Source organism: Falco peregrinus, chromosome 5 (assembly GCF_023634155.1).
Source record: "Falco peregrinus isolate bFalPer1 chromosome 5, bFalPer1.pri, whole genome shotgun sequence".
Taxonomy (NCBI): Eukaryota; Metazoa; Chordata; class Aves; order Falconiformes; family Falconidae; genus Falco; species Falco peregrinus.
This window is the reverse complement of record NC_073725.1, coordinates 71,150,866-71,175,357: the sequence shown is the minus strand read 5'-3', so window position 1 is coordinate 71,175,357 and position 24,492 is coordinate 71,150,866. Positions and strand designations below refer to the sequence as shown.

The 24,492-nt window shown below is 48.1% G+C and overlaps 2 protein-coding genes across 7 annotated transcripts in view; both read left to right on the top strand.

The window, feature by feature from the left end:
* INSR (insulin receptor) overlaps window positions 1–14,369 on the top strand; it is a 62,033-nt gene extending 47,664 nt beyond the window's left edge. For both annotated transcript variants that reach the window (XM_005244131.4, XM_055807026.1), the window contains exons 11-21: window positions 1,140–1,411; window positions 1,623–1,765; window positions 2,430–2,589; window positions 2,914–3,013; window positions 3,274–3,341; window positions 3,560–3,789; window positions 4,161–4,271; window positions 4,350–4,509; window positions 5,335–5,464; window positions 5,708–5,842; window positions 7,507–14,369. In XM_005244131.4, the coding sequence (XP_005244188.1) occupies window positions 1,140–1,411; window positions 1,623–1,765; window positions 2,430–2,589; window positions 2,914–3,013; window positions 3,274–3,341; window positions 3,560–3,789; window positions 4,161–4,271; window positions 4,350–4,509; window positions 5,335–5,464; window positions 5,708–5,842; window positions 7,507–7,861 (1,864 nt within the window). In that variant the 3' untranslated portion in view covers window positions 7,862–14,369. The remainder of the gene's footprint in view (window positions 1–1,139; window positions 1,412–1,622; window positions 1,766–2,429; window positions 2,590–2,913; window positions 3,014–3,273; window positions 3,342–3,559; window positions 3,790–4,160; window positions 4,272–4,349; window positions 4,510–5,334; window positions 5,465–5,707; window positions 5,843–7,506) is intronic.
* Window positions 14,370–16,761: 2,392 nt separating this feature from the next.
* The window catches only part of ARHGEF18 (Rho/Rac guanine nucleotide exchange factor 18), a 52,340-nt gene continuing 44,609 nt past the window's right edge, over window positions 16,762–24,492 (top strand). For 2 of the 5 annotated variants that reach the window (XM_055804510.1, XM_027796244.2), the window contains exons 1-3: window positions 16,763–16,945; window positions 17,066–17,143; window positions 24,051–24,190. In XM_055804510.1, coding sequence (XP_055660485.1) covers window positions 16,933–16,945; window positions 17,066–17,143; window positions 24,051–24,190 — 231 coding nt within the window. In that variant the 5' untranslated portion in view covers window positions 16,763–16,932. Of the gene's footprint in view, window positions 16,946–17,065; window positions 17,144–18,676; window positions 18,768–24,050; window positions 24,191–24,492 lie in introns of those variants that run through there. The other 3 variants (XM_027796246.2, XM_055804509.1, XM_027796245.2) reach the window with 3 other exon arrangements.

Sequence of the window (24,492 nt, the reverse complement as noted above, 5' to 3'; positions counted from 1 at the left end):
TCAGGTCACTCTTTGTACCCTTTAATAGCTGCACACACATGCACGCACAAAAAAAGATCATCCTCCCCTTAAAACGCGTGGTCCAGTTTTCAAATGTCATTAATTCCTTTTATGTAACCTAATACTATATACTGATTCACCACGTTGGTTAGTTCCCAACCTGGAATTCCTCGTGGCAAATGTGTGGTAGGATGTGAAGTGTTAGAATGAGGAGTTTTCTTTTGGTACTTGTTGCTTCTTCACCGCACACACACACCCCACCCCACCCCCCTCAGAAAATGAAATTTGTGAATGGTTCTTGATTCTGGTGAATTTATTCTGTTTATTTACTGACAAAATCTGACGTTAGAGTTGGCTGGTAGCGCTCACTCGCAAACAGGGGAGCTGACACGATCACACTGCTGGTTCTGTTTTTACAACTGCAAGAAATTGATTTTCAGACCGAAGTGCAATAATTTGAGAGGCAATATTTGGTTAGCAGAACCGCACAACTACATAACTAGTAAGTCATCTGAATCAGTGAGTTTTAAATGTGGCTGTTGAAAAGAACGTCATAGATGTGGTCTCTCAGGAAAAGGTTAAAATTATCTGTCTATCTAGATTCAGCCTTAGGGTTCCAAGGGGCAGATGTATGCCAATAAATGCTTTATAAATGCAAGTTTACAACACCTGGAATATGTGGCACATCTAAGGTCATCAGAGTCGGGGGCTGTGGTATGACCTCATTTGCTCCAGGCTAGAATGTGTAGGAGATGAACTCCAAAGCATTGCAACACTGTACACAGCATCTGTGAGGCAACCTAGTAAAGCTGTATCTAGCTGAGAGGACCTAGAGGAATTTGAATTCTCAGGCAAATACTTTAGACTTAGATTTTTTTACTTTATTTTTTTCCCCCCTGTATGAAGTTGTGCAAGGAGTCAGTCTGGGGGATACGTCATGTTAACAAGCTCTGTGCATTACAGGGGGTGCGATAGATTGCTTGTTAAAAAAAAAAAAAAGTCCTGAATTTCTTTGTTGCATTGTAAATATGAGGCTTGAATTTGAGTTCTCAGTGGCACTCTGAGCTCTCCCATTTTAACTCTTCCTTTTCAGGTGAATGTGTTCACATTGAATGTAACGATTAACATTTATTTCATAGGCCATCGAGAAAACGAAGAGACCTCGGCTCTGTGGCAAATGCCACTGTGGTGATACCCACCATCGCATCCTCTCCAAACAGCTCTGCAGCGGCATCTGAGAACACAGAGGAACAGAAACCTTTTGAAAAAGTTAAGTCAAAGGAGTCTTTGGTTATCTCAGGCCTGCGGCATTTCACTGGGTATCGCATTGAGCTCCACGCTTGTAACCATGATGCTCAGGAATCCCGATGCAGTGTGGCCGCTTATGTCAGTGCCAGGACCATGCCAGAAGGTAATTATCTTCCTGAATTTTGCTTTGGGTTGATGAGTGTTCTCAAAACGCTGCTTTTCCTACAGGAGCCAGCTGCAGCGCAGAAACATTGTGCGGGCCTGGTGCTATCTTTATGTCCTGTTAGGAAAGGATGATGGATGAAGTATTGGCAGTTTTGAATTCTGCCAAAGACCTGAAATAAAATTATTATTAACCATGAACTTGGTTCTAGCTAAGGCTGATGACATCGTCGGTCCAGTTAGCCATGAATTGGTTGAGAAAAATACCGTGCACTTGAAGTGGCAAGAACCAAAGGAGCCAAATGGTCTAATTGTGCTGTATGAAGTGAATTACGGACGTCTCGGGGAGACAGAGGTGAGAATTTCTGCTGGTCCCTTAAAGCAGCACGTGTGGAGAAGTAGCTCCGCCTGGGAGTCCAGAACTGTTCAGTCTTTACAGTCCTTATGCCTGTAGTGTTCTGTCCTGCCTGCTTTCCTTGTGCATGAGCCGACGTGGCATGAAACTTCACTGGTGAATCCTCTGGAAGTCTCTCTGGGGTGACATCGAGAAATAAAAGTCTGCCCCAGTGATGCCTGTTTGCCAAATAAGCTTGTCTAATAAATAAGCTGACTTGCTGCAGGTGTTGTTTTTAGGAATTCTATTTCACAGAAGGACAGAAACCTAAATACACCTAAATTTAAGTTGCTTAGAGAAATTAAGAAAGTGTTGAGCAGCCAGAGGGCTTGTGGGCAGCCCCGCTGCCTGTGCAGGGTGCCTGTGCCCTGCGGGTAGGAGGCCTTGCCAGCCCCGGTCGGGTTTCAGGGCTGAGATCTGGTACAGCGAATACCATATGCTCTCTGTAATCTGAACCGCTGCACTGTAAAATGCAAATCTGGGACAAACCACTATATTGGAACCAAGACCCGGGCATGTGAAAGCCCGATTCAGCTGCGTTTGCCAGACAAGGAGGCGAGGGAGAAATCCTAGCATGCTGTTGCAGAGGTAGCGCAACGCAGCCTTCCTCTTCCTCCTCCCGCAGGAAGCACACTACTGCGTTTCCCGTAAGCATTTTGCCAGCGAGCAGGGCTGCAAACTCCGTGGACTGCAGCCTGGAAACTACAGCGTCCGTATACGAGCTACATCACTGGCTGGAAACGGCTCCTGGACAGAACCTACCTATTTTTATGTGGCTGATTATTGTGAGTCCGTTTTACTTTACAATATTTAATGCCTGGTAGAAACCCAGGTTATTTTGGGAAGATGGGGGTTTAGCAAACAGCACACAGAGAAACGTAGGGGGTCATAAAATGTTTACCGATACACGGATTTTCAAGAAACTGAACTTACTTAGAAATGTCTGGCTTTTCTGTGTGAGTTCTCGTTCTGACCAGCCCTGCATTCTGTATCTGAAATCACCTCTAGTGCCATGAATGTTCCAGTTGATTCAAGGGGAAGATTTTATTGAGGAAAATACTTGGATTTTGGACCTGCGTACTATCTCCAACTCTTTCTTTCTCTTTTAGTGAATGCTCAGCCTAATATTGCCGTTATAATTGTTCCGATTATTTTTGCCATAATAATTGCTGGGATTATTGGAGCTGCTTATGTGCTTGTGAAAAAGAGGTGAGTGTAATGTTATGTTGGTTTCACCAGACCAAGCAAAACTTATCCAAATGTTTTGTTTATTTGTTGGGAATAAGCCTGTGTTGATTTTCTAATTTAGATAATGATGGCGACATTAATTTAGTTTAGGAAATATTCTGTGCCTTTGGAAACTGGGACAGTTTGTATTTGCTGCATGCTTTGGGAATTAATCAAACTGCCTTCGGTTCTAATGTGTCAAAGGCTGCAAATGTGCTGAAGCATTTGCGTCTCTCTTCCAGACAAACCGAAGGACCAACTGGACCGCTCTACGCATCCTCTAACCCTGAATATCTCAGTGCCAGTGATGGTGAGGGCTTTCATCCGTCACTTATTTCTTGTGGAGTCATTCAGACAGCACAGCAGTTTGGGATTGGCATTGTCTTTATGGAGTTTTCTCGTCTTTTTTTTTTTTTTTTTTTAAATTTGTACCCCCAGTGTCCTGTGGCAGTGCTAAACAAGGCTGCTACAGAAATGGCTTTCAAAAGATACTTGCTCAATTCAGAAATGTTTCCCTCTGCTCAACAGTCTATGTCCCCGACGAATGGGAGGTTCCACGAGACAAGATCACTCTCCTCCGAGAGCTGGGACAGGGCTCCTTCGGCATGGTGTACGAAGGAATCGCCAAGGACATAGTGAAGGGAGAGCCGGAGACTCGAGTAGCTGTGAAAACCGTTAACGAATCCGCCAGCCTCCGTGAGCGCATCGAGTTCTTAAATGAAGCTTCTGTGATGAAAGGGTTCAGCTGCCATCATGTGGTAGGCATCACTGGGTACCTTGGGTGATCAGCAAGTCCCATCCCATAGCAGTTCTTTAGCGCTTCCAGAGCTTGATGTTCAGCTTACAGAAGCAGCCTGTCCACAGAGGCAGTTGATCAAAAAGAGATGGGATCTTCCCATGTCCTATTTCATACATTTAATAAAAATTTCATTTAAAAAAAAAATTTCATCTGCCTGCACCGTTTCCCTTCTGCTCTTCCAAAACCTCTCAGCGTAACAAGGCTTTGCGGTGCTGTTCTGAGCTCTTCTTAGGGGGGTGTTGGCTTTGCTACAGCCCCCTCTCCGCATAGCTGGGCTCTGCCCAGCGTGTTTGGGCACAACCCTGAGGGAATTTCTCCTTTATTTTCCAGGTTCGCCTCCTCGGGGTGGTCTCAAAAGGGCAACCTACTCTGGTGGTCATGGAGTTAATGGCACACGGAGATTTGAAAAGTTACCTTCGCTCTTTGAGACCCGATGCTGAGGTAAAGATAGGAGAGAGGGAGTCTGTTGCGCAACAGAGTAACTCGATTTGGGTTTTAGTACTTCTTTATTTGTTACAGAATAATCCTGGTCGGCCACCACCAACACTGAGAGAAATGATCCAGATGGCTGCAGAGATTGCTGATGGCATGGCCTATCTGAACGCCAAAAAATTTGTTCACAGAGATCTTGCGGCTCGTAACTGTATGGTTGCAGAAGACTTCACTGTAAAAATTGGAGGTAGGTAGCATGTGATCAGAAGACAATTCTGTGAGTCAGGTTTGTTGTAAAGGCAAATACGTGAAGCCCGAGACCAATGTGGCAAACACAGGTGGTTTTCACTGGCTACCTTTGGAAATGCAGCAAACTTTCTGCTTTTTCTTCCCTGTGAAAGTATTTCATGGACTTCAGTAAGCATCTCCTTCAGAGCCAGAGCAGCTTTTGGCACCTTCTCTGTTCCCAAACCTTTGTCCAAAAGGTTTGTTGCCTTTCCAGCCTAAGCTGCCTAGGGTTATCTCACTGTTCTTTGCTTTCATGGGAATTACGACAAAGAAGGTGTTCACTCCAACAAACCAGGTGTTGATAATCCTATCATTAGGTCAGGTGCCTTCTAAAAGTCAATTATCTTCCACAAGAACCAGTTTTTAACCCAAACCCTTTTGGAAATAAGTAAATTAACATTTAAAGATAAACCAAACCCCCACAGGGTGGTGGTTTGTCAGACCTTTTTGGACTTAAAGCCAAGACAGTGGGATTTCAAGGCAAAGAGAGCTCTGTTGTGCTTACAGAGGATGAATAAAAATAATGTTTAGAATACAAGCTGTCACTAAAAAATTTAACTCTGGAGTGTCTATCACAGCGCTGTAGAAAAAAACGCAGGGGAAAAGGGAAATGTTTTGAATGTTAATCACGAGGTGACATGACTGCAGGTTGGGCCATAGGAGGCTTGCTGGGTGTACGAAAACAGCCTGGCGTCAAAGGAAGGAAACATTCTTCTGGAGATGTTGCACAATCAAAGTAGCATGGAAGGAGAGGCATTTAACGCATCCAAATTGCTTTTCTCAGACTTTGGCATGACCAGAGATATCTATGAGACGGACTATTATCGTAAAGGAGGCAAAGGACTGCTGCCCGTGCGGTGGATGGCACCCGAATCATTAAAGGATGGTGTTTTCACTGCTTATTCCGACGTGTGGTAAGTTGTACTCTGCAATCCCAGACGATTCCAGCTCAAGAGCTCACTACTTTAACACACATAGTTTAAATTGTGAGTTGCTGACTTCTTCAGAGTACCGACAAAGCAAAAACATTGTTTTGAAACCCTCTTCTTAAAAATAAAGTCGTGTTCTTTTAAAGTATGTGTTCTCCAAAGTGAGAATTACAGCTTGTAGATCTCTGGGGTGTTTTATTCTTACCAGGAGTCCTCTGTCTTTCTTAGGTCATTTGGTGTTGTCCTTTGGGAAATCAGCAGTTTAGCAGAGCAGCCATACCAGGGACTCTCCAACGAGCAGGTGCTAAAGTTTGTAATGGATGGAGGATACCTGGATCAGCCAGACAACTGCCCGGAGAGGCTGTAAGTAGTAAAGCAGGGGACAATTGTCCAAGCTGCACTCTTTAGCTAAAGTGTGGCCAGCAAAAGTGGCCTGACACGTGGCACCTCCTCTAACCCCTTCTCGTCGGGGAGGGACAGAACAGACTTTAGCGAGCCACCTCTCGAAGAAATGCAACTGAAGCATCCTTAGTGATCCAGGAATTAAAGACCTGAGCCAGCCTATTTCACTAGAAGGGAAATGAAACCACCCTGGGCCCTATGTTGTGAGTACAGGTTTAAGGGATGGAAGTACAAAGCACAGGAAAAGCTTAAATTACAAATAAGCGTTGTATCAACTACCCAAACAAAATGTTTTTCCTCCACTCCAGACTAGTGGATAGCAGTTGGCTCATGTAACATGGCAAGGCCTGGCCACCGACTGCATCCATGTGGCTACAGAGGCTGGAGAGCAGCTTGTTAGTCCAAGGTCTGCTGAGCTTTTCTGTAATTCATCTCTCTGTACCACGTAAATAGTCTTGGGAATTACAGCTTTTTACCACTGATTTTCAGAAATCCAATTTATGGTTAATGAGGAGGGAGAGGCAGGAGAACGCCGTGGTGCTGAGCCAAGAGCTGTTTATCGTGGCTGAGACCTTTTCATTTCTGCTGCAGACTCGTTGCCTCACTTAAAGTACAAGGCTGGGCTGCCTGCAAGGTTGGGAGAAAAGGGGGCACTGTGTGAAGACAGTGAAAAACACCTCCCGGAGATCACAAACCGACACCAGGCGTTCTCCTGCGCTGGGGTTACGGATTGTTCTCTGCAGCTGCTCATGACATTTATTGTCTGGAGGCTACTGCAGCCCCAGGTTGGCTGCATAACCAGATGCTCCCTAAACCCTCCCTGTCAGAGTAATTAAAAAAGTCCCGTTACTGAGCAAGGGCATTTTGACACATTTTGACAGAAGGGTGTGAGGAGGAACTGCTGACGCAGCACGCAGTGGTGAGGGGAAGGAGCCCTGGCTGGAAGAGGGAACACAGGTGGTAACTCGCTGGTTCGGGTAACCTCTTACCCCAGCCCGCTTCTGGCCAAAACAGCGCTTCCAGGGTCAAAAAATAAACATGTTTTGTGCGTATCCTTATGAAAAAAGCCTGCTGTCCTAGACATCTGTCTCTCACGGCCAGATACAAACTCCAGTTCGAAACTTTATTTGTACTTGTGAGTTCTTTCTCCATGGTGTCTGATAACACATGACCTCTTGCTGCAGCCAGTCTTTTGGGTGGGATGTGTACAGGACCTCTGTCCTCTGCACAGCCTCCTGTTTTCCTTGAAGTTGTAGGAGCTTTGTTATCTTTCAGGCTGAGTTAAAATTAAAATCGAATTAATTAAAAAATTGTGACCTGGCTATAGGCGTGTGTGCACATACACAGAGTGTGTGAACTGCAGCCCTGTTTCCTTCGGAAGCCAAGTTAAGAACAATTGAAGGAATTGGAAGGAATTTTTGATCTAGACAGAAATAGAGAAAAAAAAGGACTGTCAGGATCTACAGGCAAATATGGAGACTGGAAAGGGAACAGACAACCTGGAGTGTCAGAGGAGTGGTGCAGGTGGTGGGTGGTCTGACATGGATACCCGTCTTGATTTGTGCCCGCGCTGCCCACATGAAATTGTTTCTCCCTACCCCTGGCTCTTGTTTGTCCTGCTCTAGGCACAGCCTGATGCAGATGTGCTGGCAGTACAACCCAAAAATGCGCCCCACCTTCATCGAGATCATCGAGATGCTGAAGGAGGATTTGCACCCCAGCTTCCATGAGGTCTCATTCTTCTACAGCGAGGAGAACAAACCTCTGGAAACAGAGGAGTACGAGATGGACTTTGAGAACATGGAGAGCATTCCCCTCGATCCCTCCTCGTACTCGCAGAGGGACAAAGTGCTGGGGCGGGACAATGGGCCCTCCATGGCCCTCAAGGGGAACTACGAAGAGCACATACCTTACACTCACATGAACGGTGGCAAGAAAAACGGGCGGATTCTCTCCATGCCCAGGTCAAGTCCCTCCTAACGCTTCCTGTTTGGCCCAAGGGTTGTGTCTACTTTTTTTCCCCTCCACAAATCTCAGGACTCTTGTTATTGCTGCCACAGTGTATGACACACATCTACAAACTTCAGATTTTTAATCATCTTATGATTAATACTTTTTTTTTTTTTTTTTTTTTTGCCAAGTTGACTGGTTGTCAGTGGACTTATCTGTGAACATAAATGGAAGAGGTTTCCATGGCTGCTGTCCCTTCTGTAACCATGGTTTCAAAACAGGAAGCCACCCTGTAAGTTACACTGAAGGAGGAGCGTTCACGTTTGCCAACAAAAGACGTGAAATTCACTGGTATCTGAGCTCCAATGTAACAGTGCGGAACAAAACCTCTGCAGGAAAAAAGCATTTCCAGTAGAATTCCAGGCTTTCAGGCATACTTTTCACTACAGCTGAAGGATTCAACACATCAGTCAGACGCGCCAGATCCTCAAATTGACCAATAGCTGCTGCTTTCATACTTTTTAAATGGGTTAAATCCCAGGGTGCGCGCGTGTGTGTGTGTGTGCCTGTGTGTGTGTGTGTGTGTGTGTGTGCGCAGTATATATATGTGGGGTGTATATGTATAGCAAAATATACACTTCCCTTTTTTTTTTTTTTGTACATAAGTTTTGTATGTTCTCACAGAAGCTTTCCTCTTCTCGGAAGTGTGTAATCTTTTTTCCCATTTCCCTGGAGTGACTGAATCCTAAACAGATTATTTTTATACTAAGGACTCTTGGGAGTAGGTTTTCTCTCATTAACAAATGAGGAAAATGTGCTGGGAGCCAAAGGAGCAGAAATCTGAGATTTGTGGGTACTTTCAAGACCAAACGAAGTAGGAGTCCCCTGACCCGAGCTACGGAGTTTTCTGTCCTTACAGCATTGAGTATATATATTGTTTGTTGTAACATATTTAAAAGTGTCTTTAGTTTAAATTTTAACTTCATATAAATTATTGACTGTTTATGATCCTTTCGGGGAAGGGAGAATTTGGGGGATTGTTTGGTCTTAAAGTGGTCCAAAGATTTCAGAATGAACTAATTTTAGCTGATGACCCTTTTAGGAGCTGTGAAGCACATGTTAAGTTTATACTTGACAAGGCTTTACAATACAGTTTCATGATTTATACAATGCAGTCAGCTGGCTCTAGTCGAAGCCCTGAGATGAAGTAGTTGGGACTTCACATGGTTGTTGGGGGCTGAGGGACACCACAACATCCTGATCCCGAGTCCGACTACTCCTTTGCCCCTGCACCCCTTGCTTTGCCTTCTGTGCACGCTGTGCCGCGGAAGCAGCCGGCAAGAGAGGATGAGCAAGAACTCTGAAGAAAGACACTAAAGCCAATGTAAAGGGGGGAGAGCACAAGGCTCTTGGCTCTGCGTGTGAAGCAGAAGCTGAACGTGACTGTGGTTAGCTACCTGCTGCCTGTCTGCTGCTGCTCAGGCGTCTGGCCTCGTGCTGCCTGCAGGCCTTTGATGTTTTCCTGAGATACCCACGCTGTGTCCTGCAGACTTCCTGGGACGTGTGCGTTAGCCACTGCTTTCAGCTCTTCGGGATGTCAGCTTTTGTCTTCTGGACCGTGGTTTGTTTTGCTGCCGTTTGCATTAAAGAGACAGAGCTGATTAGCATGAAGATGTTAGAAAATAATTGTGAAACTAAACGTGTCTTGTAGTGATGAGGGAGTGTGCTGGCAGGGAGGAGTGCTAAAGCAAGAAATGAAGGTGATCGATGTTGCAGGCCCTTGTCATCAGGAGGTGGTTTTAAAAGGGGGGAGAGATGCTCAGTCCTCCACTTCTCCTGCTGGAGAAGTCCAAGAGCCACTTTGTCCTCCCTGCCAAGAGAAAACAAGGTTCTGCCTCGCTGAGAGTGGGGATGCCAAGCTGGTGTGTGGCTTTTTATTCCAGCCCAGGCGGTGCAACTGATTTCTCCCTGTAACCGAATGCAAGGGGCTGGAGTCCGTAGGGAGGCTTCTCTCCATGCCCGCTCCACCCAGCCACGCTGTAGCTAAACCAGTCAGTGTCACACCAGGGGAGGACGACGGACTCTGTGCACCACCAGGAGCTGTCGGGCCTTTGCGCTGGCTGAATCTGGCCAGTTCAGACAAAGGTGGAGGGTGTAGGTTGCTCGCAAAGTTAAATGGAAAATACACAGTCCAGACATGGGTGAGAACCTTCGATTTCAAAAGGCCTTGTTTACATTTCTTCTGCTTTACAAAGTAGTAACTGTTCAGCAGCTCTATGCTACACTGCAGGAAAGAAGACATATTCTCACACTTTTCTAAGGAAGAGAAGTTTTTCTTATTAGAATTTTTTAATTTATTTTAATATATAAAACAGTGTAAAAAAAAACCAACCCAACAATTTGTTTTCTTAAACACACAGAACGTGTAAATTTGTATCCATAAAATCTTGGCAGGTGGATGTGGTGGGATTATTTTTGTCTTGTTCTGGTGCAGTCTACCTCAGTATTTCTTAAGGATATTTTTAATACTACGCACCTCTAAACCTGTTTAAATATTCTGGTCTGGACCTATTGTGGATCAGGGAAAATCAATATCAGCTGATTCCAATACTAGGGACCATTCACCGAAGGAATGGGTAGGAGAACGGCTCGTCACTGTTTATCGCTCATCTGAGCAGTAGTGACCAAAGGAACCGATTTATAAATTTGGATCTGATATTCTGATATCATCCTCTTGGTTCTGTTGTGATTTTAAAAAAAAGGAACAAAAGAGCCATTTAAATGTTTGGACTTCAGTGAACTAATGACCTAAAAGGCTTCCTCCTGGAGCAGTATTTGCCGGCGTGGAGCAGGGACTGTGACCAGCCCTTGTTATTGGAGTTGGATTGGGGTACCTTGGTCACTGCCCTCCTCGCTGTGCACAGGTAATCCGGAGTCCTGCCAGTAGGATGTGACCTCCTGAAACAAACTTTTCCCAGTATGGCCTTGTTTTGATAACATTTTAAATTGCAGTGCTATAACTGTGGGAATAGAAGATCTTTTATACAAACAAACATGGGAACCTTGTATTGGGTCTGGCTTTTAAATTTAGTTGATATTGGTTGGCCCTCTGAGTACACGTGATTTGCAACACTCAGATCACTGAACAAGGGAATGTGTGTTTGGCTTTGTGGGCAGGCAGTCCATTCACACGGCTCATATTGTCATCTTCACTCTGCACCAAACGGAGCAGTTGTTTATACCCAATACTGTGCGTAAAGATTATTCCAGTTATCCTTTCTACATTATGCCAAGGGTGAGGAAAGGCATTTATGGTACTGGTGGCGAGAATATCGTTTTTCCCCTTTTTAAAAACACAAAAAAATGACACTAGCTATTGCCACTCACGGCTGTTAAAGATTACACTCACTTAATGGTAGAATTAGGATGAATAAATGAACATTGCCTGTAAAGCCGAGCTCTCACTTCTGGAAAATCCTTTACTCTCAGCCTGTGTAGCTGACACTGTGGTCTCTGTTGTTGGAAGATCCTCGCCCTGGGGATGCCCAGGTCCCTCACTTGGATCTTGCCGATGCCTGTTCAGGGACACTGAGGGTTGCGTACGAGTTGAGATTGCATGTGCTGGATGAAACCTCTCTGCAGGGTGTTGCGCAGGACTCCTGCCCAGGAAGGTGTGCTGTGCCAGCAGGTGCTGCGCCTTCATCGGCGGGAGCTGCTGCTCTTTGCTCTGGCAGGATCCATGTCGGGGTGAGGGTACCGCTGCTGCAGGGGAAGCACAAGCCAAGCAATAGCAGAGGAAAGCAGGTAGAAGGGCTGGAGGAGGGCAGCCTTGACCGGCAGGTGGGAAGCTCGCTCTTTTCTTGGGGTAGTGCTTGTTGGAGGGTTGGATCCTGCCTTTTGTGGGCAGAGAACTTCCCGCTCGCAGCACAGGGCAGCAGGACAGACGCTTCACCCTGTTCAGGTGCAGCAGTGACCTCCTGTGCGCAGTCTGGGGACAGGGAGGGTACCAACAAGTAGCCAGGACTTCACTACCCTTAAAGGTGGTGAAGCAGGAGGTATAAGAAACAGCTTTCTGTGCTCTGCTTTGTTTTCACTGAGCAAATGTTCGAAGCATGAGACTGGAGAGGTTTCTCAGAAACGTTTGCATGTTAAATTCAATTGCCACTTCCTGATTGCCTCTTGCAAATCTGGTACTTCTCTTGCAGTACAGTGCAGCACTGCAAAGCTTGGCTGATAGGTTAGAAACATGTCTTTCTTGGCTGCTTGTAAATACTCTATTGTGTTGTAAAATAGAAGAGCTAATAATATAAACTCTGTGCCAGCACTGGCTTGGGAAGGGTGATAGGAACTAGACCATGCTGCGATGAGGATATTTTCTGTCGATCATAAAGCAGATCATAAAGTGTTGGTATGGAAGAGGCTGCTTTTAGGTTGCTAAAGGGTACTCTGAATTTCTGGGTAGTATCTCTTTTTCCTCCTAAATTTGTATTGTAGCGATGGGACACTTTGCTTAATTTTAGTATGTTGCATATAATGTTGGTATCTCTTTGGAAAAATCTCAGAGTCGCTTACTGCATTACTGACCTAACTATGATTGAGGGCAAATAGGAAAAGGCAGGAACAAGAAGGGTGCTGTGTCGGATATTCCTGAGCCTCCTTTTTAGGGGAGGGAGAGAGGCAATCCAGTTCCCTCTTAACGTCACTGTGACACGAAGATGGACCCTGAGGTGTTCCAGGCCCTTCGCTGCAAGCAGTGATTCCTGATACTAAGACTGGAACTTTGTTTTACAAATCGGGAAGTAAAATATTTTTGTGCCATAAAAACCTTACTCTCAAGGCTGTGCTAGGTGCTCCCGTGATCCATGCGAGGTCGTTTCAGAGCCTGGAGTGAGCAAGAAACTGCAGATAAACCCTGTGATCCTCTCGCTGTGTCCCAGCCTCCCTCAACGCTGCCTGCTGCCATGGGGAGACTCACAGGCACGGCCACGGCAGGAACCCGTGCCCCTCCACGGAAGAGCCAATGCCCCTCGCAGTATCCTGTGCGTGTGGTCCAGGGAGGGAAAGGAGCTGTTGAATGGATTGGAATCAAGAAATAGTCGCTTCAGAAAGACATGACATTCAAAATAAGCTTAGTTTGGTATTTGTATGAACTTAATTGAATTTGGCCATTTTATTACCTTCTGCTTGGCTCTGTGTTAACTCTGCTTGGATTCTGTATGTGAGCGTTGGTGTAAGAGCATTAACATGTTCAGCCTGTTCTGTTCTGGCTTGCCTTGTTATGAGCATCACAAGAGTGAAGCCAATCGTACAATTGACTTTTAGAGGAACCTGACTGTTCAAAAGCAATTTTAAAGCTACCATTTTTAGCAAATCTTCTGTCATTAAATGTGTATTTCTTTTTTAAATGAAATTGCTTGTCCTTCTTAAAAGTAAGCACTTATTCTTGCAGTTTCAGCAAATAAACTGTAGCACAATGCAAGCTATAAGGGGACAGGTAGAGAAATTACTTTTTAAATATTGTATAATAAAGTTAGTATTAACTCCTACAGCGTTGTTATTTTTTTGCCAACAGATTTGCAATCGGCAAGAAATTACGTTTCTGGTAGTAGTTTTGTTCTGAGTCCAGTGTTTTCAACTGATGGTATGAAATAGTTTCTTTTTCTGAGTTCAGGTCCCTGTGGGAGTGGTGTCTGGCCAGCTGGGAGGCCCTGGGGCAGTTCTGACAGCTAAAGAGGAACCATCAGTGGAGTTTAAACATGGGCATAGGTGCTCTTGCTTAGCTGAGTCCCAGCCCCTTAAGTCCCAGTGTCACCAGTAAATCCTGAGCTCAGGACTAATTACCTGAGATACCTGAGCTGGACTCAATAGCAAAGCTCCTCTTTTAATCCAGATTCTCCCAGCAACATCTACCATCTTAATTTCTGAATACTTTTCCTAGAACTGAGTCCCGTGAAAACCAGCTGATGGACAATTTTAGAAAGGCCACTTCTCAATCTGAAAAGATAGAATGTTATTTAATGAGGAAAAGCATTACCTTTTGCTTTAGTTTGGGGAATGAATCTACTCTTGAAGTATCAAAACTAGTTTGTGTTTGAGGACCTGCATGGATGGGGGGACCGGACATCAGCTTTATCAAACACAGCCAAAAGCAAATGCTTTCTGCTTGCACTTAAATAAACTAAAGACAGTTTCAGTTACATGTTAAGTGATGTTCTGTGAAGTCTTTTTTTTTTTTTTTTTTCTGTTTAATCTTGCTGCTCCCACCTTTCTCTCTGCATATCTAAGGTTCCAGAATACAAATAGTATTGCAGTTACCTCTTGTTGAAGTAAAGGATCAAATGTGCCATTTTTTTTAAAAGGAAGAAAAAAAAAAACCCTTTCCCCTTTATTTTTTCAATGTTTTTGTAAATAAGAGCCAAGCAGTGACATGTACAGAAAACATCTTTGAATATTAAGGGAAAAAAAACCTTGCTGTGTGTCAGAATATTGAACAATTAACTGTTTTTATTAAAATTCTGAATAAATTATCCAAGAATAACTGTTCATTTTTTGTCTGCTGTCTGTGCAGCACTGAATGCTGCTTTACCACAGAGAAAGCACTAAATTTATATCTTGGAATAAGCAATACTTTCAGTTGCAAAATGAATGGTGTTAAGAAAAAACCCCAACCAGATCTGCCAATTATAGGCTTGTGGTCTGAAGCCCGTTGAACTCCTCTGCCTGGTGGCTTGGGCAATCCGTGCTGGGCTCTGTCCTCACAGTGAGGGGTTCTCGGCAGCCTGATGCCATTGGATAAACATTGGTAAAGGGATTCCTTCAGCCTGAAACATTGAGAACTGCTTCTCTGTAATGTAATTTTGTTATTTCCCCATGAACGGATCCGGGCTTCCCTCCCTGTGCAGGGATAAACTCCAGTGCTGGCAGTTTTAAAAAATAAAAGCTGGAGGATCTGCCTCATCCCTGTCCTGCGGCTGAGCAGCTGTAACCGGCTTTGCACCAGGAATCACCTCACCTTCTGTTCTGCAGCTGCTCTGGAAGCATGAAATCTTCCTGACTTAAATCTTGAGGTTTTTCACCAAAGGTGAGATTTCCATCCTGATCAGCTGCACAAATGAGGTAGGGGACATACTGTTGCTATTTTTCTTCTCACTGTATTTAGGCACTTAGTTAAGACTGTGCTTTCCTGCCAGTCAGCAAAATCCTTGTGTTGTGCTGATCCTTGTAGCCTTGGGATTGCCGCCGCACACGCCTGCAGGAGCTGCTGCTGGGGCAGGCTCCGCACCGGGGCTGATGGCCGGGTGGGATGGTGCAGCCACGCAGCTGGTGGAGTTAATAGCTTTGGCTTAATATCTCCTTCCCCCTGATTCTGACCAGCCACAGCATGATTTGCTCAGCTCCGCGGCCGACAGGCTGCTCTGCAGCCCTGGCTCTTCATGCCCCGGCCCTGCTGATGGTCTTTCGCTGCCCGACCTGAACGTGTGTGCTTTGGGGCTGCTCCGGACCCGCGTGGGGCTCTGCTCTGCCACCTGCCCCTCAAAAGGACCCAGGGATATCGCCTGGCGCTCGTGCAATGAATTGCCATAAAAGCGAGTAGCGAGATTTTCCTTTCGCAAAAACGTGCTGCTTTTTCAGAGGGGTCGAGGTGAATCCTTGCCCCTGTCCCTGCCAAGTTCCAGTAACTGTTTCCTCAGGGCTGGGCTGGGCTGGGGGGGAGGCGGTGGTGCTGGCTGAGCAGAGCGCGTGCGGTGCTGATGCCACCTAGTGCCTCTGAACGTGGGACTGGACACGACAGCCGGAGCAGCTCCTGCTCTGCCCGCTGCCCCACGCCTGCTCGGGCACACCAAGGAGCTCAGCCGGACTTCAGCTCTTTCCTAAGCCCATCTGCAGTTCTCTTACCGTGAGAATAAGAAACAAACTGGTATTTGAAGATGTTTTGGAGTTGCTGCTTCTAGCACAGGCTTGTTCTCTGGGGATGCTAAAATTCAAAATTAAGCAAAGCCACAAAACTTGAACTTGCTGTCACGGGAGGTTTGCTGCCTGCTGGGCTCTCTGGGATGCTGGGCAGGCACTGCTGAGGCTCAGCCAGTTCTCGTGCCATCATCCTTCGTCACTTTTCCAGGTTGCCTGCACAGCTCTCCTTTGGTAACCTCCAAACCCTGTCAGACACGGGGCAGGAGGAAAAGATCTTGTCCTCATTCAGGCTGAGGATAACTCACCATCCCGTCAGCTGAAGCAGCTGCCTGGTATTTAGGAGCAGCCCTGACTGATACTAATCAAGCTCTTGTGGACTTCAGAGAAATTAAACCTTAATTCCTCTTTGCTGTTGTGGTTTCCTGGAGCATGGGGTAATTGCTATCCAAGTGCTGCCAAAGCTGCGGTCTCTGAGTAATTGGAATATGAGTGGATCTTGTTCTGATTAGGGCTTGGCTGGGGTTGATGCGTGCTCGGGGCAGTGGGATGAGGAGCATGCGCTCATCAGCCCGTGGGGTTTGTTGGGAAGGAACTAATGGCCATGCTGAAAAACCTGAGCCCAGGCCATGCTGGGGGCTTTGCTTGGTGGACTGCAGGCAGCAAGGCCAGGGTGTGGGGCTCACCCTGCTCGCTTTGGGAGCTGAAGAGCCTGTCTCTCACCTGCATGCATGAACATGGCCAGCACACGCGTTTCTGTGCTTTGCTATAACTTCACCCCATGCAAGATAAGACCTGCTGGTCTTTGGGATCTCTGTTGCTGCCCAAGGTCAACCCAAGACAGCAAAAACAAAGGACTAGTTAACAGGAGCCCTGCGTGAGGCCTCGCTGTCCCTGGCAGGAGGCTGATGAGTAATGGTGCAACAAGCCCACAAGCTCAGCTGTGCCTGATGATCTTTCATGGCACACACAGAGTGGTTTTTCTCTGAACGGAACAGGAAGCAGTTTGCGGTAGTTGCTGTCCTCGCAGCCATCACTGGTTCAGCTGCTCTCAGGGACCCTGCACTGAGCCTACAGCACCTGTGACCTGCCCCCTCCCCGTGACTCTGCTGGACCTCCCAGAGCCCCGACCCCCCTGAGGGTGGGAGGGAGCGTCAGGGCAGCACTGGGACTGCTATCGAAGGAACTGCAGCATGGGAGGTGCAGGTGTGTTTGTGCCATCAGAAAGGGGAAGCGGTGAGGTGGTTGAGCCAGAGGCCCCTGTGAGCAAACCAACCACACGGCTGCTGCTTCCCTGATGAGTCTTCGCTTCTTGCTTTGATCCAGCAGCTGGAGAAGAAGCCGGGGCTGTCAGATGCAAGCATGCACAGGGAACCTGCCAGAGAGATGCCTGCAGCCCTCAGGGTAAGTCACTTTCTGCACGAGCTCCATCCCGTGACAACAGAGTTGTTGCTCCTCTTCCTCAAAGCCTTGTGAGGAAGCAGCTTGTCTTGAAGCCAAAAGTCCAAGTGCTGGGTTTTGTTTGGCCTCCTCCCTGCGCACGCTTGAAGGCGAAACGTGGGCTGGGGGAGCCTCAGCCTACAAGGACCTTCACTCTGCTGTGACTGAAGAGGAGGAGACAAGGTCAGGGGTTAACTCAGTCTGTCCCTGTGTTTGGTCTTGGGCAGTGCTGGGGTAACTGAACATTCTGCGGGTGCTGCTCTTGGCTCCTGCTGCTGCTGTGCCACAGCAGAAGGTTTGCAAGGACACCTCGGCACTGCCCACGGCTGGGCTTGGGCTGGGCACAAGATGGGTCCATGCCTGGATACCTCCAACCTTCTCTCCCAGCTGCCCACCCCAGGACTGGGGACCTGGCTTATCGGGGAGATCGAGGCAGAGCGGATGTGGGAAGGGGAGTGCTGGGCAGGTGACGTTCTGGGGTTTGTGGCCAGGCGAGGGGAATGCCCTTCGCCACTTGCCTTTGCATAATACCAGCCCAGTGTGGGCTCCATGCCATGGAGGTGATTGTGGCCTTTCCCAAACCGGCTGAGCTCTGCTCAGCAAGGCCACAAACATGAGCTGAACAGCAGGGAGAAGGTTTGGTCTGGCCCAGGAGCCCAATAGCCACACAGAGATAAAACTCGGCTTCTTCAGCCTCATCGTGGGATTGGGAGCAAAGTTTGGAGCCAGTCTGAGCTGTGGGGCTGGTGCTAATCGGGAGCAGTGGGCTTGGGCACCTCAGGGAGAGGAGTTCAGTCCCTTGGGGTGGTTTGGAGATAGCCAAAATAGCTCCCACCTGCCTCCCAGCCTGGGAGAGCTGAGAAGGGCTTGGAGAAAGGTCCTTGCCAGGGGATGGGGACCTGCTGTGAGCTGCAAGATGACAGTGATGTTGCAGACAGACAGGGTCTTGTGCCTTCTCTTGCAGAGGCTCTGCCATGGCACTTGAAAACGATGCCAAAGGTGCGGATATCAAGCCTGTGATCTTAACTCTTACCCTGCATTGAAGGTGAAGGTGACTCTTACCCAGGTGAACGTTCTGCACCTGCAGAACTGCCTTAAAGATAATGGTTTGTCAGGCTGACAGCTCATGGTCATGAATGGAAGCAGGGAGGTTTTGGCAGAGGGGGAAGTGGGTTATGGTGTGTTAACAGCTTGTTTTCTGTTTCTGTCGGTAATCCTCGAGTGGCGTTGAGGGGCTCTGTGTGCTCCAAGGCCACTAAACCCCAGGCCCTGCTGTAGGAAGTCACTGACCCATCACACAGGTGGGAACGCCAGAGACCAGGAATTTCTCTCTGGCTACAGCTTCCATCAGCTGATACTTCTGACAAAACACTTGGCTTCTCCACTCCCCCCTTGGCAGCCCCTGGGCTGCAGCCTGCAGTGCTGCCTTAGACCGCGCTGAGCTCTGCTGTGCTCTGTGCCGTCGTCTCCTGCTTGGGGTTATACCTTGCACAGGGCTCAGAGGGTTCCCAAATGTCAGATTCGCTGCTCAACCACTCCTGGCCATCATTTTCAAAGCGCTGGAAGAAGAGATGGTCCTTTAAGCGAGGTAATGGCCTTGTGTGCGGGGAGAGCTGTCTGAGCTGTGTGTCGGGAGCTGGGCTGCTGCAGGGCAGTCGGGAGAGCCTGTCCCAGACCAGCAGGTAGCAAAGAGTTCTGGGGCATCTGGGCAGAGCTTGGTGGTGGGCGCACCCTGCTCCTCTCTGCAGGGGACACTGCTAAGTGTTGGTTAACACTTTTCCTTCCGTTTCATCTTCTTTTCAAGGCACATAAATGCTTTTAGGAGCTGGGTAACGGGTTAAATATCAGCCTTCTGGTTTTGTGATAAATTTGTTTCATTGCTGCCAGTGAGCTGGAGGTCCTGGTGTTTGTAGACAGCTGTCTCTGTGTGGCTGCCCAGCAATGGCTGAGCCTTATGTTGAAAGTTTGGCGTTTGAGCAGATGCTGGGGAAAAGATTCCTCCAGGCTTTCAGAGAGGGCTGACGAGCAGAACGCCTGTGTTTGGAGCACAGTCTGAGCTGTGGTGGTTTGCGTGGCACTGACTGGGCTTCACGGTGTCTGACACCAGGGATGGGAAATGCCAGCAACGGTGTGAACTGGCCTCATTCCTGCATGCAGTGCCGTGACTTGGAAAGAGGGAAGTGAGAGCCCCAGAAAGCAGGACGTTTGCAGTCCCAGAGGAGCCGGACACTGCTGTCCTTGCCTGCAAGCACTAACTTCAGACTGATGTTTTTGGGTATCTTTATCTGTGGTATTAGAGCTCTTGATATTCTTTCTCCCTTGTTATCCGCTCACCCACCCAGTTCTCTTCTGATGTGTATGTGCAGGAGATCGATATCCAAACTGAACTGTCAAAGGAAGGTTAATTCAGAGCAGGAGGCAGGGTCATGCAGGCTCTGATCTGTGGTGAGCCTCAAGCAGCTCCCCAGAGCCCCGGCTAGGACACCCCCCTCCAGCCTCCCAAGTGCCATGCCTGCTGGTACAGTTACGGGCTCACTGGGAAGGCTCAGGTGGGCTAAGGTCTATAATAAGTTAGTCAGCCTCACAGTGTTTGCAAGCACTGACTGCTTTGGAGAATGTCTCTGTAGAGCCCTCTCCCCCCAGCATGTGCTTGCAGAGCATTTTGTCCCACTGGGGCTTGGGCTGTGGGCACAAAACATTTGGGTCTTGCTCAGCTCTTCTTGTTTTGGCCTTCTGCACCGTGGCACTCACCGCTCCATGGGGGACCTTCCCTCCGTGCCTGGCAGTCACTGGAGGAAGCTGCACGGTGACTCTTAATTTGTGGCTTGGACAGTGTCAGAGGGGCTGCAAATCCCCCCTCAGCCCTGCCAAGACCCTTCAGCTGAGAGCGGGCTGAGGACTGTGCTGGCTCCCCACTCCTCTGGCCCTTCACGCCCAAAAAACAGGCCCCAAACGCAGTGATAAGACAGCAGCTTGCTGTACAGTATGTTACAGTGTCGGACAGCTTATCTTCTCCCCTCCTCCAGCCTGGGCCACATGAGCCAATCCCCACCGCTGCCAACTGCTGATGATGTGGGGCCCAGACCAGGCAAAGGACTGCACTTCATCTGATTTTGGCACAGTGAGTTTAGCACTTGCTTTACTGAGGTTTTACCCTATAGCTCTGGGCGTTTGCAGGACAGTATGTAAAGGGCAGCTGGTGTGGGGCCAGCAAAGCAGGAGCCAGGAGAAGATGGAATAATTTTTGTTTCTTCTTTGTGCTGCTCTCTGTGGTTTCCCAGCAGTCTCTACCCATGACTGCTGGGAAATGCCCAGATGCTCTGGTCTTTCCTTCCTCCTAGGATTGTTTCACATAGTAGAAGTGACCAGTGCCTTTGTCCTGCCACGTTTGGTGTGGCCTTTCCCCACTGGAAGTGCAGAGAGTGTTTGATGCTTGGGGGATGTGATCTGCATGGCAAGAGCTCACATCCACGTTTCCTTTGATGTTTCCCCTGCCAGCGCCAGCCTGGCTCCAGGGTCACTCAGGGACCTGCAGCATCCTGCGCCGAGCAGCAGAGCAGGCAGCTGAGAATGGGCCACTGCTGGCAAAGCTTGTTCCAGCACTGGCTGCTCTGGTGTCCTATGGTGTCCTCAGGACTCTGCTGTCCTGCCAAGACATTTGTGGGTATGTCTCCAGTGAATGGCCTGTCTGAGGAAAATGAGCAAAGGCAGTTGCAGGAGGGAGATTTTGACTGTAGGTCTGAATAGGAAGTATTAAAACCTTTGTTGGGGTCCCAGTGGCCTTGCACAGAGTTACAGCAGCATGGAGTTTTCTTCCTTGAGACAAGCTAGCTCAATTGGCTGATCCCACTGTCCCCACAGCATCAAAACCCCCCGAGACTAACCCAAAGCATCACATGCAGCGGACATCAGTCACTACTTCCTTCCTCCCCACGCAGGAGCCTGGAGTCATCATGTTTTGCCTGCCGGGAAGCCCTGGCAAAGTTCAGCAGAGCCCCGCTTGTGTGCAGCGACCTGCCCAGCCCAGCCAGCAATGCTTCCTCCCCAGCTCTGCCCTGGGAATTCCTCTCATGAGGCTGCTCCCTCCAGCAATAACCTTTTATGGTTCCTGGCCAGAGGCGAATTAAGCAACTGCAATACCTAATCTGCTTAATGTTCTCCTAAAGCAAACAGCATACGTTCTTGAAAGTGTCATTTTGTCATCCTATCTTCAGCTTCAGCTGAGTAAAGGTGAATGCTGCTATCTGCCAGTGCCTAGAGAGCCAAGACGCACCATCCCCTTACCACCATGCTGCAGCTAGACGGAGCATGGGTCCTTCCAACCAGGCTCGAGCACAGAGTCCAGGAGACTCGAGAGGCTCCAGAGCTTGCCATACATGCTGATATACAGGTGACCACCTCGATCGTGGATATAGGGATGTCCACAGACCCCCAGACCTGCCTCTCTCCTCTGTGTCCTTCATGCTGGTCTTTCTTTCCCCATCATGCCAGAATCTGATGCCTGAAAGTGTTTTTTCCCCCATAAGCCCCTCCAGCAGCCCCCCTTGCCCAAGCATCCACACAGCTTGGCTCTATACATGGTGCCAGCCCAGCATCAACTGACTGAGGTGTTAGATGTGGGGAGCCCTGAATTGTCATGTCTGATACTCATGCATTGCCTAAAATGGTCTCCCCATTGCTGTAGCTCTGTACTGCTGCCTAACAGCCACTGCCGCCAAGCTCACCGGAGGCTGGCTGCAAATCTGATTTACTGCGTGTTGAACAGGAGTGTCTGTAGTCTCTGAGGAGAATAGAAGTTGTTTGGTGGGCCTGGAGGGGGTCTGTTGACTGCAGCCTACGTCTTAGCCAAATCCTGAGCCCTGCATGGCACAGGCAGAGCACGGGGAATATTTTCCAGGCCTCCAAGGAGCTGACTCTGTTCCAGGGATCTGCTTCAGAGCTGCAGACTGGAGCCTGATGCAGGCCCAGAGTAGCCTTGGCAGGACAGCTGGACCCTGTGTGGGAGGAAAACACCTCTTTGTTTTAGCTAAACCTGAGGGCCAAGGCTCTGGTCTCCGTGAGGCCGCAATGCTTGTCAGCTCCCGCAGCTATGTCCCTGCTGCCTCTCGGGGCTTTGCTGCTTCCTCTGCAGGTAGTTCACTGCTGCAAGTGATAGCGAGAGCAGGGAATCTCCTTTTTCTTCCTTCCTTGGACTGGTATGAGGGAAACACCATTTGTCCTGGTCCCCCTGGGACCCTCCCCACCATCTCGTTGCTCCCCTAGGGTCCGTTCTACTTCAGCCTTCATCGCAGCCAGTTTTGGAGACTCAGTGGCTTTTACAGCCCACTGGCATCTTTGACTGCTCTTTCCTGCAAGCTCATGCCAAAACTGGAGCTGGTTCAAATGTATATTCACTTCAAAATGCTGATTTTTTTATTACAAGCTGAATGGAGGCAATCCAGATGCATCCGACGAAAACAAAAGGCGATGTTCAATAGCTCACTAAACCTCCACCAGCTTTACAGATAGAGCGTTATAGGTGCAGCTATGTCCTGGGCAGGAGTTTGCCTATTAATTAAAAATGACTTGTGAAGTAAATTCTACAGCCTTGCTAGAAAGCCTGTTTCAAATTTTCCCTGCTCTTATAGTTAGAAAACCCTTAATTAAAATAGTGCCTTCACAGAGTGCTAGCTTTCTTTATTATTTATAGACCCTCACTTGAAATTACTGCACACATTTAAACACACCAAACACTTCTTAAAACAGAAAATCTGGCATCTTCAGCGTGCAGTGGGATCCAAGGAACAAAGCTCCAAACTCTCCCTCACGTTTGCTGCCTTTTTCTAGTTGGCACTATGCAATTTCTGGCTGCATTGCATAGCATTAAAACCCACAGCAGGATGCAAGGTTTCCAAGAGTGTGTTTTTTAACAATGTCTTCCTCATATTAATGTTTTTATACTTGGCTTTCCTGGAGTATGATGGATTTCTAGCAGTTTCTTGCTGGTTTTTTTCCTGTTGGACAGATATAGCCGCTTACAGTCTCTTGCTATTGATCTCTGCATCTTCGGAGATCCACCATGGTGCTGCAGCCAGCAGCCTGGCTTTTCTCCATTTGCCTCAGCTGTATGTATCCAAAGGAATACAAGGCCTCTGTGAGTCATGCGATGGTTTAGAGATTGTGGCTAAAGTTTACAGTGTGTCTTGTTACATCGGAATGTGCTTCAGTCAGCTGGACAATCTATTGTAGCATGAGGCACATCCAGACCTTGGTTTTGTTTCTCAGTGAGTTATTGGATGGTGTACACACACTCAGGTTCACACTCGCTTAGCAATCCTGGGCGGGGAAAATCCTCATGAGTGAGCCGGCACCATGAGAACTATGCACTCCCGCTGTTGCTCCGCATACTCAATGTTGTCTGGAGTCACTAATGTGCCTCCAATTTGGCCTCCCAGTGGCATCCCTTATTCCTTATGGAAAATAAAATCACTGTCAGTATTTTTAGTCATAGTTTTCTGTTTTAAAGTCCCATAATGTCAAGCACAGCCATAAAAATATACTTAACTCTTCTGGTTTACTGTGGAAACAGACTCTGCAGCACAGGACATCCTAAAAGGGTCTGGCTGGGATGGTGCAAGCCTGGTCTCTGCTGTGCACATGCTGTGGCTCGAAGGATGAGGTTTCCGCTGTTAGAGAATGCCTGCACCAGGTTCCCAGAGGATCGAGGCTGCTGAGGTCCTGAGATTTCCTGGTAGTGCCTGTCTGCAAAGGGTGAGGGACCAGAGGGCCACGTGGAGCATTCCAGCACTGCCTAATGTCACCTGTCCGTGTGTAGCTGATTTTACATCCCTCTTAGCCATCTGGTTACCTTGCTGTGACCTCTGTCTTGCAGGATCCGACTGCAAGCCATGTTTACGGGAATTCACTGACCACAGCACCCCTGCTTTGGAGTATCGCAACCCCAAAAGCTTCCTCCCATCCCTGATTGCTGAGGATGACAGCAGCCTCTGCACCAGCATGGCTGAAGAAAAGGCAAGTATCCTCTTTCCTTCTGCTACCACCGTGTGAGGCAGGAGCCAAGGTCAGCAAGATGAGTGGTCAGCATCATACTCAGAGGGGTCTGTGGTGGAGTAAGAGTGGGGGAAAGGAGTACTGATCCAGATTACCAAGGAATACAAGGTTATATTGCTTCTGCTGCTGGGAAAAATCATACCTCTGTGCTTTGTATTGGCGTTAGGGGGAATGAGACACAGAGGGATCTCAGGGACTGGAGGCAGCATCCACAGACCCCTGTAGCAAGCCAGGCCGGTGGGGCTGGGGCAGGTCTAGCTGTG